Source organism: Cheilinus undulatus, linkage group 8 (genome assembly GCF_018320785.1).
Source record: "Cheilinus undulatus linkage group 8, ASM1832078v1, whole genome shotgun sequence".
In the NCBI taxonomy this organism is placed as follows: Eukaryota; Metazoa; Chordata; class Actinopteri; order Labriformes; family Labridae; genus Cheilinus; species Cheilinus undulatus.
The window spans coordinates 21,817,378-21,833,664 of record NC_054872.1 but is presented as its reverse complement, the minus strand read 5'-3'; the positions used below and the strand labels follow the sequence as shown (position 1 = coordinate 21,833,664).

The following is a 16,287-nucleotide window of genomic DNA, read 5'->3' as shown; positions in this document are numbered from 1 at the left end:
AGCAAAGGCAGATTTCCAAACAAGCAGAATTTGACCAATGACAAGTTAAAAAGACTTGTTAAGGGTTTAGCAATAAAATCCATAGACAACTTAAAAAAAAAGGCCTTAGATTATCCGAGCCAGCCAGTTTTCAAAAAATTATGACGAAGTTTGTGCAGTATAGAGCAGAGCCAACAGACCTACCTCAGCTCGAGTTTTCATTTATTTGCAGTCATTCCTTAAAATGTGAAAGGATTTTTTTGGACTGAGGTTTAGGTCTGAACTACACCTTGTTTTTGTTTTTTGTTTTTTCTAATTTAAGGACTTTACCAGATTTATCTCCAAGAACCAGCTTGTTGATCTCATTAACTGTAAGCAAGTCGTCCTAGAGATAATACACCTTTAAAAAAACACAGATTGAAGCTTGGTTTTACTACTGCTGTTGGAAACAAGGAATGCACAATACTGGGATTTTTGCTGATATCAGATATGCCGATACCAATATCTATACTGCTCTATAAAAAATCTAGTTGACCGAAAACTTCTAGCATTAAAGCACATTTTACAATTCAAGGAATAAGATGAACAAAGGAAAAGACTTCAGCTCACATTGAAATAATAGTCCTGCCTTGAAATCCACAAACTTATTTTTGCATATGGCTAATATTTATGGCTGGTATTTGTTGTTAATTTCGGCAGACATGAATCTGTATCAGTATAAACTGAAATAAGTTTGTAAAGAAATCTTCGCATTCCAGTTATTAGAGGAACACAGAATTGTGTATCCGCCCATAACACAACCCATAAACATCCAAAGTGTGCTATGTTATACTGTTGTGGAGAAGTTTTAGATCTCGGTTGTGGATTCAATTTATTGTTTTTGTGGCCACTAATATTTCAATTTGTTTATTCATTATTTATTCATTCTAAACTTGCACACATAGGAATAAGTGTTTCAAAACTTGAAAATCATCCACCTCATTCCTGAAGACTGACAAACACACAAAGATGAATAAAAAAACCCTTAACACAAATGATTATACAGAGCCAAGACAGAGCAGTAATAATGATAATGAATAGTGACTGCATGCTTGATAGCTTTTACAGACTGGAAACACATAGATAATAAAATGATTTTAAAAAAGATATAAATAAATGACATAATTAAATGAGACAGTATTACTTAGCCTCACTGTCGGAGGCGACATAAGGTTTAAGAATATATTTATTTAAGTGAAGATGTCATGATAGCCCAGGAGTGGCCTCCTGGTTTGATGAAATTAAACAAATGATCCTTGAGTTGTACGTCTGAGCTTTTCCAGTTTTAAGTGATCCATGTTGACCCTTTAGCTAAACAGAGGGGGCAGGTTAGACTTCAGTGAAACAAAATAAAACATCTTGCCGGTGGTGATAAAAAAAACTCTCTTAGCAGAGGAGGACTGATGTTATTTATGTTTTTCCTCTTTCTCTTTCTCTTCTAAAACCGTGAGTAACTAACAAACAGAACAACTTAGTATTATGCAGTGTATTCTATTCTAACTTGTTTTGTATTTTACACATATGCTAACTGTGCTTTACATAATATTAGAAAAATGTTTGATGTAAGTATCTACAGCTTACAAAGGTTTAATAGAATGATGCAGAGCTAATCTATTCTTCATCTAACTTTCAGACCATCATGCCTTCAGCCTGTGATGCACTGATTGAAGACATTGAGGACATGGTGTCTTCTCATGACCCCACTCCTCATGAGAGACAGTCTTCTAGAAAGAGCATTATACCAAGGTCCAGGAAGAAAAAGGATATTCCAAACAATGAAGAACTCCAAGCTGACAGGTTTGTCAAATGTTGGATGTTGTGGCTGCCAGAGTGCAGGGACATAGACTAGACAAGCAGCCAAAAGAATCCTAGCTGAAGGCTAATCGATTCATAAGCTCAAAACACATCTGTATTGTGAATCAAATTTGAATAAAAATGCAGTAGCCGACCTGAGCCTACCTGTCGGCTCGCTAAAAAAACACCTAAACAAACCCAGGCTGTATGGACAGTATGCACTCACTGGCTTTAGCTGCTCCTTTTCTGCAGAGTTCATGCTTAAAGAAATAATCCAATGTTGAAATCTGTGTTGAAATCAGCTGAGTGGATGTTAATTAGCTCACTTAAGGAGCAGAAGATGGTTGTGTTATGAAGTGTTCAAGGAAAGTAGGAAAATATGATTCCTCAAATGCAGCTCAAATGAAATGATATGTTCAAATGTCACATCAAGAAAACGGAAGTTTTGTTTTTTGATGAGAAACTTGAATAGATCCACTTAATAGGACATGAAATGTTCTTGCTTGTTAAGCAATCTAAAATAGAAACAACTGATTAAATTGTGACATTTTTTACTATCATGCAAAATCTATTCATCTTAGACCACTTCGGTTTAAAACAGATTGTCCTTTGTCTTTCTATCAAACAATAGAAAAGTATCAAAAGTAGTACTGACAAGCAATCAGATTTATAAGGAGCTTTGGATTGAAAATGTGACTCGCATATCTGTTTTTCTTTTGTAACTTAATAACTTTTCTGTCCTATGAAACGTATTAATAATAGATGGTCATTTGTTTAAAGCATTTTGTATCAAGACGGTATCAAAGTATAAAACATTATGAACAATCAACAAAGTAGCATTTATTTATGGACATTTGAAAAAGTATTCATATTTACATTTATTTCTACAAACTAGAAAGTGTGTGGACTTGTCATTATGCTTACCTGTAGACCTGTCCAGGGCTTTAACACTAGCAGCGTCCTGTAATGGATCGGCTCAGTTTGTCCTTTAGTCCAGCGCCGTATTCAGACACACTGGCTTAAACAACTGTCTAAAGTTGCGCTCAAACAGATAACTCAATTGTTTTAAGTCCATGATGATTCAAAGAAACAGGCTATAGTGTTCAACAAGGTTGGAGAAGCAGCTGTAAACACTCTTGCTCAGAACACTCAGGCACTACTGCTAAAGCTAAGATAACCCAATGATAAACACACTATTTCTAACAAGTTCTTCGTAATAAAATCAATAGTTATTTGTATGGGTGCTTTTATTATGAATGCCCACATTAGGAAATGGGATATTACTAGTAGCAGCTTGACACACCTTAGCAGGAGAGAATGAATGAAATGTAAAACTTTGGATGCAGTTACAAAGAAGTGACCACATAGAAACTTGCACAATAATTTTTCTGTGATCTTATAGACAGACATGAATTCAGTTTGCTATCACAGGGTTGTTTTAAGAGGAGAAGGGGGTTGTGGCACTTGAATATACATTTAAACGCATTATCTGTTTTAATTTTGTTATGCTTCATCATGATACTGTTACAGTAAAGGGCAAAAACTCAAAGAAACTACAAGACAACAAAACAAAACTATGATATAAATGTTTGGCCGTATTGCTCAACCCTACTCTGAAACATCCTACACACAACAAGAAAGCAATAAAATCATAAATATACGAAATGGTTAGGTCACTGCAAAAAACATTGACTAACTGATACTTATGTGGTATTGTCAGTGTTGAATGAGAGAATTAATTCTTAGAGTTGTGGAGACATTGTTTTCCTATTTCCTTTTAAAAAACGAACTTAACTATTATAAAAACATTGCAAATGTACTTTTCTGTGTTTTTTGACCTTTGTGGTTTTTATGTTAAGAAAAATGTTTCATTATTATTTTCTCTAGAGTTGTTTATTTCTTTATTCATTTTGGTAGTGCCATAAACCAAATTGGAGCCTGCTGAAAGTGGCTCTGTTTGTTAGTAAAATTCCTGTCAGAGTTTGTTTTACAGCTTTTGTGTGAAAGCATATTTTAACTACGTGTCATGTATGTAGAAATAAAAAGTGCTAAAACTGACAGGTTCTTGTCAGTATATCTGAAAAATACATTTTTGTTGCAGATAGTACAAATAAAAAATAGCACCAGATTTTTGTTTTGATTTTATACTGTATATCTACACTTCATTTAACAAAGACATATGCCATTGCTCTTCATTTCTAGTTTGATCCCTGGCACACAAAAAATCTGGATGAAAACGTGGGGCTGCAGCCATAACAACTCAGATGGAGAGTACATGGCTGGACAGCTAGCTGCCAGCGGATACAAGATGACTGGTAAGACCTCTTCAATATTGGTTGCTCGTAACAAGCCGTTTAACAAGGGGGTCACAGAATTAGATGATAAAAACAATGATAAATATAGGATAATATGAAGAAGTATGGGTTTAATCAAAGCAGGAATATTTAAGAGAAGTTAACAACTGTACATCTTATCTTCAGTATCTTAAAAAAAAAGTGAATGTTGTTTTTTGCAAGGTATAAAATTGATGCCAATGTTGTTATGAGACACAAGGGGGCAGTATTGCTCTGTATCTGAGGCAATGCATGTGTCTATTCCTGTGTAGGACTGTTTTGCACTAAATCAGGCTCCATGTTATCGATCCTGTTGTGTCAGGAAAACATTTGGTGTTTGATACCTGCCATGAATAAATTTGTATTAAAAAAATATGTTTAAAATATGACAAGGTCACCAAATTAAGCAGCCAAATGTATGGTTTTAACCTCCCTTTAATCACCTTTACTGTTCAAGTATGTGTTCTTATGCAACAACCTATGCAAAGAACACTTTCTAACAGTTCAAAAATCACCCATGCAAAAATAAAAGAGTTATATTAGTAACTGATTTAAAAAAGATATGGCCATTATAAAGTAAGATGACAAGCACAGCAAGAGCTTCTTAAAGAGAAAATAATAGGTTTGACAAAGGTAAGTTTCAGTGTATCATTTGAAAATCAACCTTGTTTTGTGTTAAAATTACTGCTTCATTTAGGGGCTAAATAAAAATCCTAATTGTATTTAGTACATATGTAAAGAATATCAACAGTTGTGAGGTGAATTGAATCAATGTTTTTTTAGCGTCTTCATTTGTTTGATTTGTGAACAAATTAAAGACAAAGACGGCTTGAATGCCAAGTTATCTTTCTTCAAAAAGTGCTTTAAATTAGTAAAACCTCTTGAAATCCATGCTGAGTCTGTTCCAGATGTTTTGGAGGAAGGAGACAGGGAAAATAAAACAAAGGATCAACCTCATTGCATCCTGTTAGCCAAGCTTTCTTGCTGAAAAATAGCGACTGTCATTTTTCCCCCTGTTGCAGGTCTGTTTTTTTTATTCTTATTGTTTCACTGAGCAGGTCCAACCTCTTTACACTATGCTCCTCTTCTAATTTTCTCCTCTTGAAAGGCATTGACTGAGTTTTCTTTAAGAAATGAATAGATCACTTGCCAGATTCTTTGCAAAGTCCAGGGTAGAAATGGCAGTGAAATCAAAATTTTCAAATCACTCTGATGTGATATCAGAAAAATACTTTATTGAGCAGGTATCCACATTGACTGAGTTTTCTTTCTGTGTTTGGCTAATTCTCCCTAGAAACATCTCGATAAGTTTGACAGCAAAAAATGTCTGTTTCTTGCAGATGATCTGTTTAAGGCAACACTGCATGACCTTCTCTATGCCTCAGTTCATTGAACTTCTTTGCTCTCGCCTTCTGGCAACTGGTTATAAATTCATCCAAGGTTGCATCTTTTCTGTGCCCCAAGAGATTCTGTCGTTTGACAGTCTATGGAGGGCTGTAGGCACAGATCAGAGTCTTCAGTCAGAGGCATACTACCAGGAAGTAAGATCAAACACATAGGATGATTTGTCACACTTATCTATTGCACATCACGCACTGTAATCTTTAACTATGTTATATTTATATAGTTTATTATATTGGTTATTTTGTAAAGATTTATGTTTTTCATGTTTATTTCAAACAAAGGTTTTTATTAAGTGAACCTAAGATCTGTCTTTCTCTTTCTGGAGAGAGCGATGCAGGGAAGCACCCTAGTGTCCCCCTAGTGCCCCCTATAGAGCAGCTGCCACTGGTATGCATGCGTGTGCACAGGTGAGTCTGAGCAACACAGACGGAATCAAATGGAGACAGAAAACATTATTTTCATCATGTGTGTCTTGGTATGTCATCAGTTGAACATAAACATGTGATTACATGTTTCTTACACAGTTCTGTTGCTTTGGATTTGTGTGCCGATCCATGAGTGCTTCTTTGTTTATTTCAGTCATGAGGAATATAGAATAAGAATCACTTTAACATTACAGTAGACGTGTTTGTATTGCAGTGTGCTTTTTTATAAGCAGTAGCTCTTTGTGTGCTTCTGAGTGTTTGGGATAGAGAGGCAGACAGACAAGAGAAAAGGGAGAACAAATATCAACCCCTCAGGTGTTTTTTTTCCCACCATTGGGGTTTCACAGCCTTAGAAAGACATTAATCACACACTTCAACAATGCAGATGTACTCACACTCAAACAAACACAAGAGACACAATTTAGTCATGAACACAGGCCAACAGTTCCCCACTCATCTGGCAGTTTAGACCCTTGATCTCTGTCTCTGCTCCACCTTTCTTTGTTATCAACACTTTCCCTCTGTCCCTCGAGTTCATCACTAACACAACCCTTTTCTGTCTTTCACACATTTGCCTTCACTTTGATGTCACTCAGCCTCCACCTTCATGCAGTAGCAGTTCCTGTATTCAGAAATCTGCCAGGGTTTGAGATTTGATGTGCTAATTGTCTTGCCAGTAGAATCTAATGGAATGATTACAGTTTAACTCAAGAATGAGTCTGTTGAAAATTGTTGTTCTTTGTTACATAGTTATTTATAATCTCCAAGTTTTTCTATGCGGTTAATTTTCATCCATCTCAGAATATGATTTTATTAAATACTGTATCTTCTGTTGTTTTCTCAGCAGTCACAAGACTGTGTAATGTAATACACTCTTAAGTAATAAGGTTAAAGCTTGATGCTATGGATATTGAATTTTTCAAATCTCTTGATTACATTTTCTCCCGTCTCCCTCTCTTCTCTTTAATATAGCATCATTCAGAAAACACAAACAGGGTTCCAGAAAGTATTTAGTAAAACATAAGCTTTTTACTTATTAGATCTCAGGTTGGATCTACTCTCAAATATTGCTGTCAATATTTCTGCTCTTTTAAGATATCAATCCTCGCATCAGTATCTCTTAAAAGTCAATATACTGTTTACCTGGAAATAAAGTCATGGCTGACTGTGATCATCCTTCAAAATTGGGTACTTGGTGTGCTTGCATCTGTAAAAAGACACCATACAGTAAAACTGAACAGCATGTGCATTAGTTATATACATGCTTTAAAGAAAATGGGTCACAGTTGTGCAAGCACACTTGTTTTGATAGCTTTGAGGTTGCCTTTGCATATCTTTTGCATGAATAGTACATACGTTTGCAGGAGGGTGTGATCGCGTTTCATGTTATTATAGGGCATTTTTTGTTTATCTTGTGTGTTCCATTGTGTGTTTTACTCAAGGTGTCCTCCAACTTATATCACCATATACGTTTCTAAGTAAGTACCTGTTGAATGGCAAGTTCTTTATATACCTACATGTACGTTCTTTTTTATATATGGGCTTTTATGCCTTTATTGATAGAGGAAGACAGTGATTAGTCAAAAGCCGTGATGAGGGATGAGTGACATGCAGGAAAGGAACCACAGGCTGGACTTGAACCCAGGCTGCCAATGCACATGGTGTGCAACCTAACCGCTAGGCCATCTCCCCTGTTTGCATGTGCAGTCATTCATGTGGTGTGTTTAACTTGCTTAGTGAGCTTTACTTTACCTTGCTTTGGGTGAGGTTTGTCCAGAGCCCACATAAGCATCATTTTTTGGTGAACTGTTTTGCGTCTGGCTGTCTTCTTCTTCACAGTACAGCTTAGCAAAAGCATTCCCTCTTATTTTTTCTCGACAGTTAATGTTTCTTTTATCCTACTTTGTGGCTCAGATGTTCTGATCCTTCACAGAATAAGCGTCAGATTACTTTCCCTGTCTCTCTCTCTTTCCTCCTGCCTTGTTGTCTCTTTCTCCCTCTCACTCTTCTCTTTATGAAGTACTTTAAAGGTCAGTGTCTCGCTGCTTAAGCTGAAGGATTAGATTGGTTTCTGTCTCACTTTTCTTTGCGTTTTGTCTATGCCTTTTACCTCTGTTTGCTTCCCTGTCTCTTTGTCAGTCTCTTTTCACCTGCAAATCCTTGTTTTTCTCCCCCCTCTTCACATTGGGGCGTGAGTATCTTCACTCATTGTTTTTTCCACTGTGGGATTGTTGGAAGAAGAAATTGCCTGTCATGGCCAGATTCGGGGTGAGATTACACTCAAGACGGTGGTGATTGTTTTGAATGGTTTCGTATGGATGCAATGCCATTGTCTCAAGTGGCATGAAATTGTTGAGAGTGCACTGGAGAGAGTGGAATAGTATGGCATGACGAGGACTGAATTGTTGAATCAGGATCCTTGATGATGTAGTGTCTTGTGTTTGGGCAACAATACAAGGACTTTGAGTTGGTTAAAGATTGTAATTTGTGAGTCCTTTTCCAGAAACCTGTTGAAAGTGATGACATCATAGTATTATTAGACAGATAGCTCGAATTTTTGATAGCCGCAATGCAGAACCGCAGAGTTTAATAAGAGTTTGGATGCAGCCACAGCTCCCACTCCTCTAAAAAACATGACATCACCTTTTTCCCTCCCTCCCTCTCGTCTTTCCTGTCTGTTTTCTCTCTATCACACCCCCTGCCCTCCCCTGTCCTCCTTTTTATCCCTCTCTATAACTCTTTTCTTTCTTTCTTAAACTATGACATCACCTGGTGAGACGTAGTAGCAGTTCTTATATTGGCCTGTAGATGGCAGCGTAGCCTCATTTGATGAGCTGTTTTGTTGAAAGAAGTCATTTCTGTACTATTGAGATGAGGTCATTCCTCTGAAACACATGCGCGTATTCTCATTCATACTTTTAAAAGTGCTAACTTTTAGTCCTTGAAGGTCACATATGAACTTATGTAATCATTCATGTGAATGATAAAAGACAGATTTTTGTCACTGTTGTTAATTTTAGATTAATGTTGTGTAATACTGTACATTTAGAGCATCATAGAGACTTTATCTCATTTGGGGAATTGATGAATAAGGCTTAATGTAAAATACTTGACGTCAAAAAGGTCAGCAGTATTGATTGTGAACAGAGAGCACTCTGAAGTCTTTATTCAGACAGCATCTTGAGAAGTATATCTGTGTTATTTAAATGCTGTATGTATTGTGCAAATATTTTCACATCACATGAATATATTTAAAGTCCTGTCAAGAGAAGGGGATATATAAACTGCCAGATTATTTAGTCATACTTGTGTATAAATGCACAAAATGAACTATCTTGTAATCATAATCACACTGGAAAGACATGTCTCTTCTTTCTGTCTATGTTGTAGTTCAATTTTATTCACATCACTGACATGTGTCACTTGTCTTTACTCCATTTATTGTCTCCATACTTGTCATACTGCCTGTACTTGCTGTGCCTGTCTCCTCCTGAGTTGCCACTCTGCTGTAAAACCAAAGAGGGCACTGTTTACCCATGATAGCACACTGGCACAAATTTGAGCAGCAGAGCAGTGTGCCAAATAGTGACTTCATAGAAAGGCGTCTATGCTCACACATGGCCCTGCACACACAGAAAGACGCACACAGACATGCACGCACACACCCTTCATGGAAAGGCACACTAGGATATTTTGATTGTTTTTGGCTGCTCCCCTCCCCTCCCCTCCCCTCCCCATCTCCTCACAGCCAGCGAGCCGCACACACAGCACTTCAGTTATGATTTTACATACCGGTTAGGCAAAATTGCTCCCTAGTACACATTGTCAGCCAAATCGGGCGCTCTCAGTTCCTGGTTAGGACACAGACGGTTGGAGGATATGAATTACAAAGAGGGGGTGTGAGCTGTTTTGACAAAATGATACGAGGGCTCTTGTGATCACAGGTATCACAGGTGTTGCTGTGAGCGGAGAGTGGAAGAAATGCCACATACAATGCATTTTTACTATGCCTTTTAGACAACTAACAGCCATGAAATTATGATTGATATGAAATGCATCATTGGCTTTGAAAGAAAGCTTAATAGATTTGCAGGAATTATTGAAATGCTGCATATAAAATCTAGACATACTGACATAAAGGATATGTGCTCACTTTCTAATGATTTATCAGAATCCCTTTATTTGACAGAATTTAAATTTTAAGGCTGACACAAAAAAAGACCTTTCTGATTTAACTCACACGGCATTTGTGTTACAAGTGTCTCTGCAGCACTGATATTGTATTACATCACTGTAGAGTATTCTCACTCTGAGTGTGTACCTCGCATATGTGCCATCTCATTCATAAAACGGAGTGTCTGTGGGTCTTCTGATTGGCTGAGTGCACGCTACGCAACATTACACGCCGCAGTGATGTATCCAATGAAAACTTACAATCTTTTCTCCGACTCCACCTCTCACATATACACACTCACACAGACGTTAGCACACACAGACTGCGTGCACACACACACATTTGCTCTTCTCACACACAGTTGCAGACGTGGTGGGAATTGATATCGTACAGGGAAAGTGTGTAAGAGACAGTTTTCGACAGCCATCATTCTGCCAGATTAGGCATATCACCTGGTATGTGTACATATGAGAGACTGTATCCCTTCTCCCTTGTCTTTCTCGAATCTTGAAACTGTGTATAAGAGAGTTCCACTTTTGGACTGGGAGAAGAGGAGGGATAAAAAGAGAGAAGGGGAAGGCGATGCAAGGAAAGATGAGGAGGAGGGTGCTTGGATGAAGGGCACAGCCGACAGAGACGGATGCATTGGAAGCCAAAATCAACCAAAGCGATGGTTGGGAAAAGAGAGGCAAACAGGGAGAGCGAAAAGCTGCCAAGGAAAACAGAGTAGACTCCCAGCCAATCTGCAGAAAAGGGAACTAGAGCAATGGATAGTTGCAGAAAGGAGTAAGGTGTAGAGAAATCAAGGGAGTGGTTTTAGGGAGGACTGATGAGAGGATAAGTGTTAGGATGGATAAATCAGTGGTAAAGGGTGATTTCTGCACACAGTTGAAAAAAAGGATTATAATTACAACACTTTTGAACCGAATTTCTCTTTTTTTCAATGTGTTGTATCAACATGTCATAAAAATGCTAATCTCGATTTCCTACAGCCCAAAGTGGCAGCTTTTAACAACTTTCTCTAAAAGTTCACTGAGCAAAATCTGAAAATATACTAAAAAAGCAAAATTCCCAAAATTGAAGGTGCTTTGTTTTTTTTAAACATCGCTATTTTGTTTTAAAACAAATAAAATAATTAACCTATCCATGATTGAAATCATTGATCAATTTTCTTTTAATTGTCTAAGCTCAAGAAACCAAACCTTAATAAAAGTGGAGCATGAAATTGAAAGAGTTTTCATATCTATATGTACATGTACACAGGAGTAATATATGTTGAATTAAACATTCTCAAATTCGGACAGGTAGAAAGGTTGTTATTTTGTAGATAAGGATATGTAAATATTTGCAACACATCATAAGGGTTAGATAAGAGGGTTTGAATGTTGAAGCTGTCATTAAACTAAACAGATGTTTATGTAACACACATCTGCAAAGGGAAATTTGTGTTTCACCATCTTACTGACTTTATATGTCTTATTTTTGCTTAAAGATTTATTTGTGGCTTTCTATGCCTTTATTATCAGGGAGAACAGTGGATAGAGTTGGAAACAGGGAAGAGAGGGAGGGGAATGACATGGGTGAAAGGAGCCACAGGTCAGACTTGAAACCAGACCCCATGCATACATGGGATGCGACCTAACCCCTAGGCCAGTGATCATCAACTGGTGGCACGTCAAGCCCCCCCCACACATCTTTCCATCATTCCCCCAGAAAAATTATAAATTCAGGATATGTGCCAAGGAAAAAATCTGTTGATGTGTTTCAGGTGTTTAAAAAAAACCCTCCCTACTGTTATCCAAACAACCCCAAAAACAACTGAGATTGAAATATTTCATACTCATCAGAAATAACTTAATGTTTATTTAGCGGCAACTGTGGCTCAGTAGGTAGAGTCTGTTGTCCTGCAGTCAGAAAGGTGTGGGTTCAATTCCTAGCTTTGGCAGTCACTTGTAGACACAACCCCGGTTTGCTCCCTACTTTGTTGACCTGTAAATAGGTATGGATGCAAAAGCATTAGCTTAAGTGACCAATTCTCCATAGCAAACTCTGTTATCAGTGTATGGATGTAGAGTGATCGGGTTGCTGTGACCTGTGGTGTAAAAGTGCTTTGAGTAGTCAGGCGACTAGAAAAGTTAAACAAGCTCAAGCCAAGTCCATAATCTGTTTCTCAGCAGTTTTTAGTTAAGATCAGTCCATTGTTGATTAAAGCTACTGTTTTCTGCATCAGTGCAGTTTTCCTTCTTTGGTTTTTCACCACTCACAACGTGACAGCCCCAGGAATATTCAACTACAGTATCTCTATCGCCCTTGCTGGCTCTGGTTTAGGGACTGATCTCACTGTTGTAGGCTAACAAAGACAAACATTTGAATGAGAAAAATAAAAAGATGTTAATTATTATAATATATAATATAATATTATAATTATATTTTATCTTAGTTTGTTTAAAAGTCAAGCACCCAAAAAGTCCATCAAGACAGAAGCTGGCATTGTTCAAATGTTCAATTTGGTGAAGTTTATTTCGAATGTTTAAAAAATAACTAAAATTATCATATACCTTCAGAAGGCACATATGAAATGAATTTATAAAAGAAAGAGAAAAAACAAACCAAGAACACTTGGAAAAAAATGAGCAAAATCACTCCCTTTGTCAGTAAATGAAAATAGCTCATTATTATGCTTCCGTATTAATATATTTCCATACAAGAACAATTGTAAAACATTGCAACATATTTCACAAAATACAGTAGGCTATCTATCACAACAGATACATTATACAAAAATCTGTCTTAATCAAATTATACATTATGTAACCATCAAGTAGAAAAAGAGAATTATTATATATCAATCTGTATCAAAAATAATCTGAAAATAATTTATCACTGATAGGTTTATCTGTATCAAAACATTTCTCTCTTTCTTTTTACCTATTCATATATGCTTTAACAACTGAAAGACAATGACTTTGAAATTTAAGCTGCTATTTACAGAAACAGACAACACAAACTACAAAAAAACTGGAAGGTCAACAAAGAAGGAACAAATACCTGAACAGATAAGTGAGCTATAAACATCTAGTGAAGATCAAACACCCTCCTCATCCCTGTGCTTCAAATGTAGTTGATGGACCTTGCCCTAGGCCATCTGTGGCCCTTACTGACGTGTTTTGTCAGATTTTTTGTGAATTGATTTTGTTTCTGACTTCAGTAAATCAGCTGTATTACAGTACCTCAGGGTAAAGAACTTGTCTTTTTTTGTACTACTGCATGTGAATCTCCAGTCAAACTAAAGACGTGGTAGCCCTCTCCCGTCATAGACACACACTCACATGCTCATGAATTTTTTCTGCAGTCCAAATAGACCTGTGAGTCGAGGCAGTCAAGTGTAACCATTTAGAGGCCATGAGATTAAAGTGATCCCAAGCACTCTGTACGCGTGTGAGACTGCATGTGTGTTTGTGTATGTGCGTGTTTTTTTTTTTTGATCCTACAAGGTGACCTGTGTGTAGGTAGCGCCCAGTTACCAATCAGAGGCTGTAGGATTAGGGACCCCAGCCTTCCTGCCTTAAGATTCCCTTTAGGGAACTATGGATAAAGGTGAAGGAAAATGGGATAGCTTGAGGAAAGGATGGATCGCAGCTCAATCTAATCCATTGATTACTCTGAGGAGAAGAATTTTTGACAGCATCTCGCACAGATCCGACAAGAACAACCATGGTAACAAGACATTGTCATGGGAGTCGAAAAGGACAAAAACAGCTGTAGGGATCTATGGCCTCCATCTTTGCACACATTTTTTATTGAAAACCAAAAATAATTTCTCTATTTTCTGACTCAGGTAAATGAGTAAATACCCAGTGTTACAAAACCATGACCTGTGCTTTACCAGGTGCAGACAGGTCATAATAGAGACTGCAGAAGGGAAACAAGGATAATTCTATTTCTGCACTCATTTCTTCAAGGAGGAAAAGATGTCCCTTACTGGCAGAGGTGCAGGAGCTAGGAAAGAGAAATACAATCGACCCAAAGAGAGATCACTCGTTGTTCCTCTGAGAAATAACAAAAAAAAAGAAAAAAAAGAACAAATTGATTCCCCAAAGGATGGTCATACCTCACCCTTGTTGTTTCTTACCCAGAAAGAAGCAGGAAAGGTGAGGAGAGGAAGAGAAATAGAAGACAGAATCTTTGTTCCAGTCTTCTGTATGCCCATTCATTTGTTCACCTGCACTTTTATTGCTCTGATGAAGAAAGCTAGAGATAAATGAAGGGAGAAGCTGGGTAGTGATTCTTTTGCTGCTTCCCTCTAGAGGTAGAGAGAGTATTCCCTATTCCCAGCAGAAGCCAGCCAGCCAGTCAACCCCCTGTTATCCCAGGAATACCACAGGGATTGGGAATACCCTGAAGGAATATAATGGGAATATCATGGAGGGGATGTGAGTAATGGGATAAGGCAAGAGCTGAGGGAAAGGCTTGGGGTTGGAGGGAAAAGAGGAAGGGAGGGACTTGGAAACTAGGGAGGATAGAAGGCTGTCTGGAAAGGGGATGAGGTGTGAAGCCAGGTTTTGCTCACATCAGAAGTGTTGAGCCGTAAATCCAAGGGGGGGGATGACAGTTTCTGCCAGCAGAAATAGCGTAAGTGTAAAAAATAAAAGCTAATGACCTACAGATTGGTACTTCAAATCTTAGATCAAGAAGTCCGCATAGGGGATATTGAAGGTGCATGCTTTTCCTTTCCTTCAGCAAGTTGCATAAGGTGTCATTTAACAAGGCATTTAACCCCCAGCATCTCAAGTCGAGCTGCTCAGTGGGTAACAAGAAAAGCCTGTGGATTTGTTGGGCAGCTCCCAGTTGTGTGTATGTAGCCCACCTTCCACTGCTCATGTCTTACCAGTGCTTTTCTAATGACGAATACAGAAGTGAGCTGGTCTTTGTTAACCATACGGCCCTGAAAAAGGAGAAGAGGGTCCCACAAGCTTTCTGACACTTTTGCTACGCTCACACTGCAGGCCTTAATGCTCAACTCTGATCTTTTCTCAGATCTGATTTTTTTGTTTGCCTGTTCACACTGCAGTCAACTTCCAAAAGATCCGATACTCATCTGATTCACAACCACATACGAAAGTGGCCTGAATCTGATTCAGAACGGTCAGATTCAATGTGATTTGCGCTGTTCACACTGTCAGAAAAAAATCAGATATGGGTCACCTGTAAGCAAAAAATCAGATTCAGGTCACTTTAACTGAACGTAGCCATAGACAAGTGGTCAAATGCCTCATTATTCCTAATTTTTATAGAGTGGCTATTAAATGGTTACCATTATGATTCCACATTATTTTTGGCCTTTTGATAAAATATAATAACTGTCTTCTAGCTTTTGGTTTATGTTTGGTAGTTTAGATTAAAGTTATCAGAGGCTCTTCTGAATTCCTTGGTACATCTCTGAAGCACAGTTACAGTTATTACTGGCTGCAGAGTGAGGTGCTGTTTTGTGCTCTCAATTGTCAACAAATCTCCTAAAAATGGCCAAAATCAGCCTTTAATTAAACCAACAGCCATTTTAATCTACTTTGCATGTTTGAGGAATCAAAAATACAACATAAAGACCACTACTCTCTTCTGTTCAGTATGTATGCTGAAAACTACAGTGTATCTAGTTTAGTGAATTCATCAAACCTTCTAAGGGCCTTGTGACATGTCTTTAAGCCCATGCATTCTCCTTGTAGATCTTCACAGGTTTTTCATGTCATCTCCTACTGCCTGATGAGACCTTTCTTTAAAGGTTCATGGTAGGAATGCACAGATGCATTGGTTTAATGTTGGCACCAGTTAATATCAGCCACTTTGACAAATGCCATCCATTGTCATATAATGTGATTTAGCTTTTCGTTACTATAGACCGTACACCAGTTTTTATGTGTTCATCTTTTAGTGAACCAAATTGGAAAAAAGCCCAAAATCTTCCAGTTGAAGGGGGGTCCAAGAGAAATTTTTTTGTTGCTATGGTATCAAAAAAGGTCCCAATATTATTTGGTTTTGACCAGTATCTTATTGAAAATTTAAATTTTGCTATTGTGGTAACGTAATAAGGCAGGAGAATTATGTTGGACAAACTAAAGCCTCCCATGCACATCAAGATTTT

At 37.6% G+C, this 16,287-nt stretch overlaps 1 protein-coding gene across 2 annotated transcripts in view; it reads left to right on the top strand.

The window, feature by feature from the left end:
• The window catches only part of cdkal1 (CDK5 regulatory subunit associated protein 1-like 1), a 386,640-nt gene that overhangs the window by 3,275 nt on the left and 367,078 nt on the right, over positions 1–16,287 (top strand). For both annotated transcript variants that reach the window (XM_041793396.1, XM_041793398.1), the window contains exons 2-3: positions 1,652–1,815; positions 4,015–4,127. In XM_041793396.1, coding sequence (XP_041649330.1) covers positions 1,658–1,815; positions 4,015–4,127 — 271 coding nt within the window. In that variant the 5' untranslated portion in view covers positions 1,652–1,657. The remainder of the gene's footprint in view (positions 1–1,651; positions 1,816–4,014; positions 4,128–16,287) is intronic.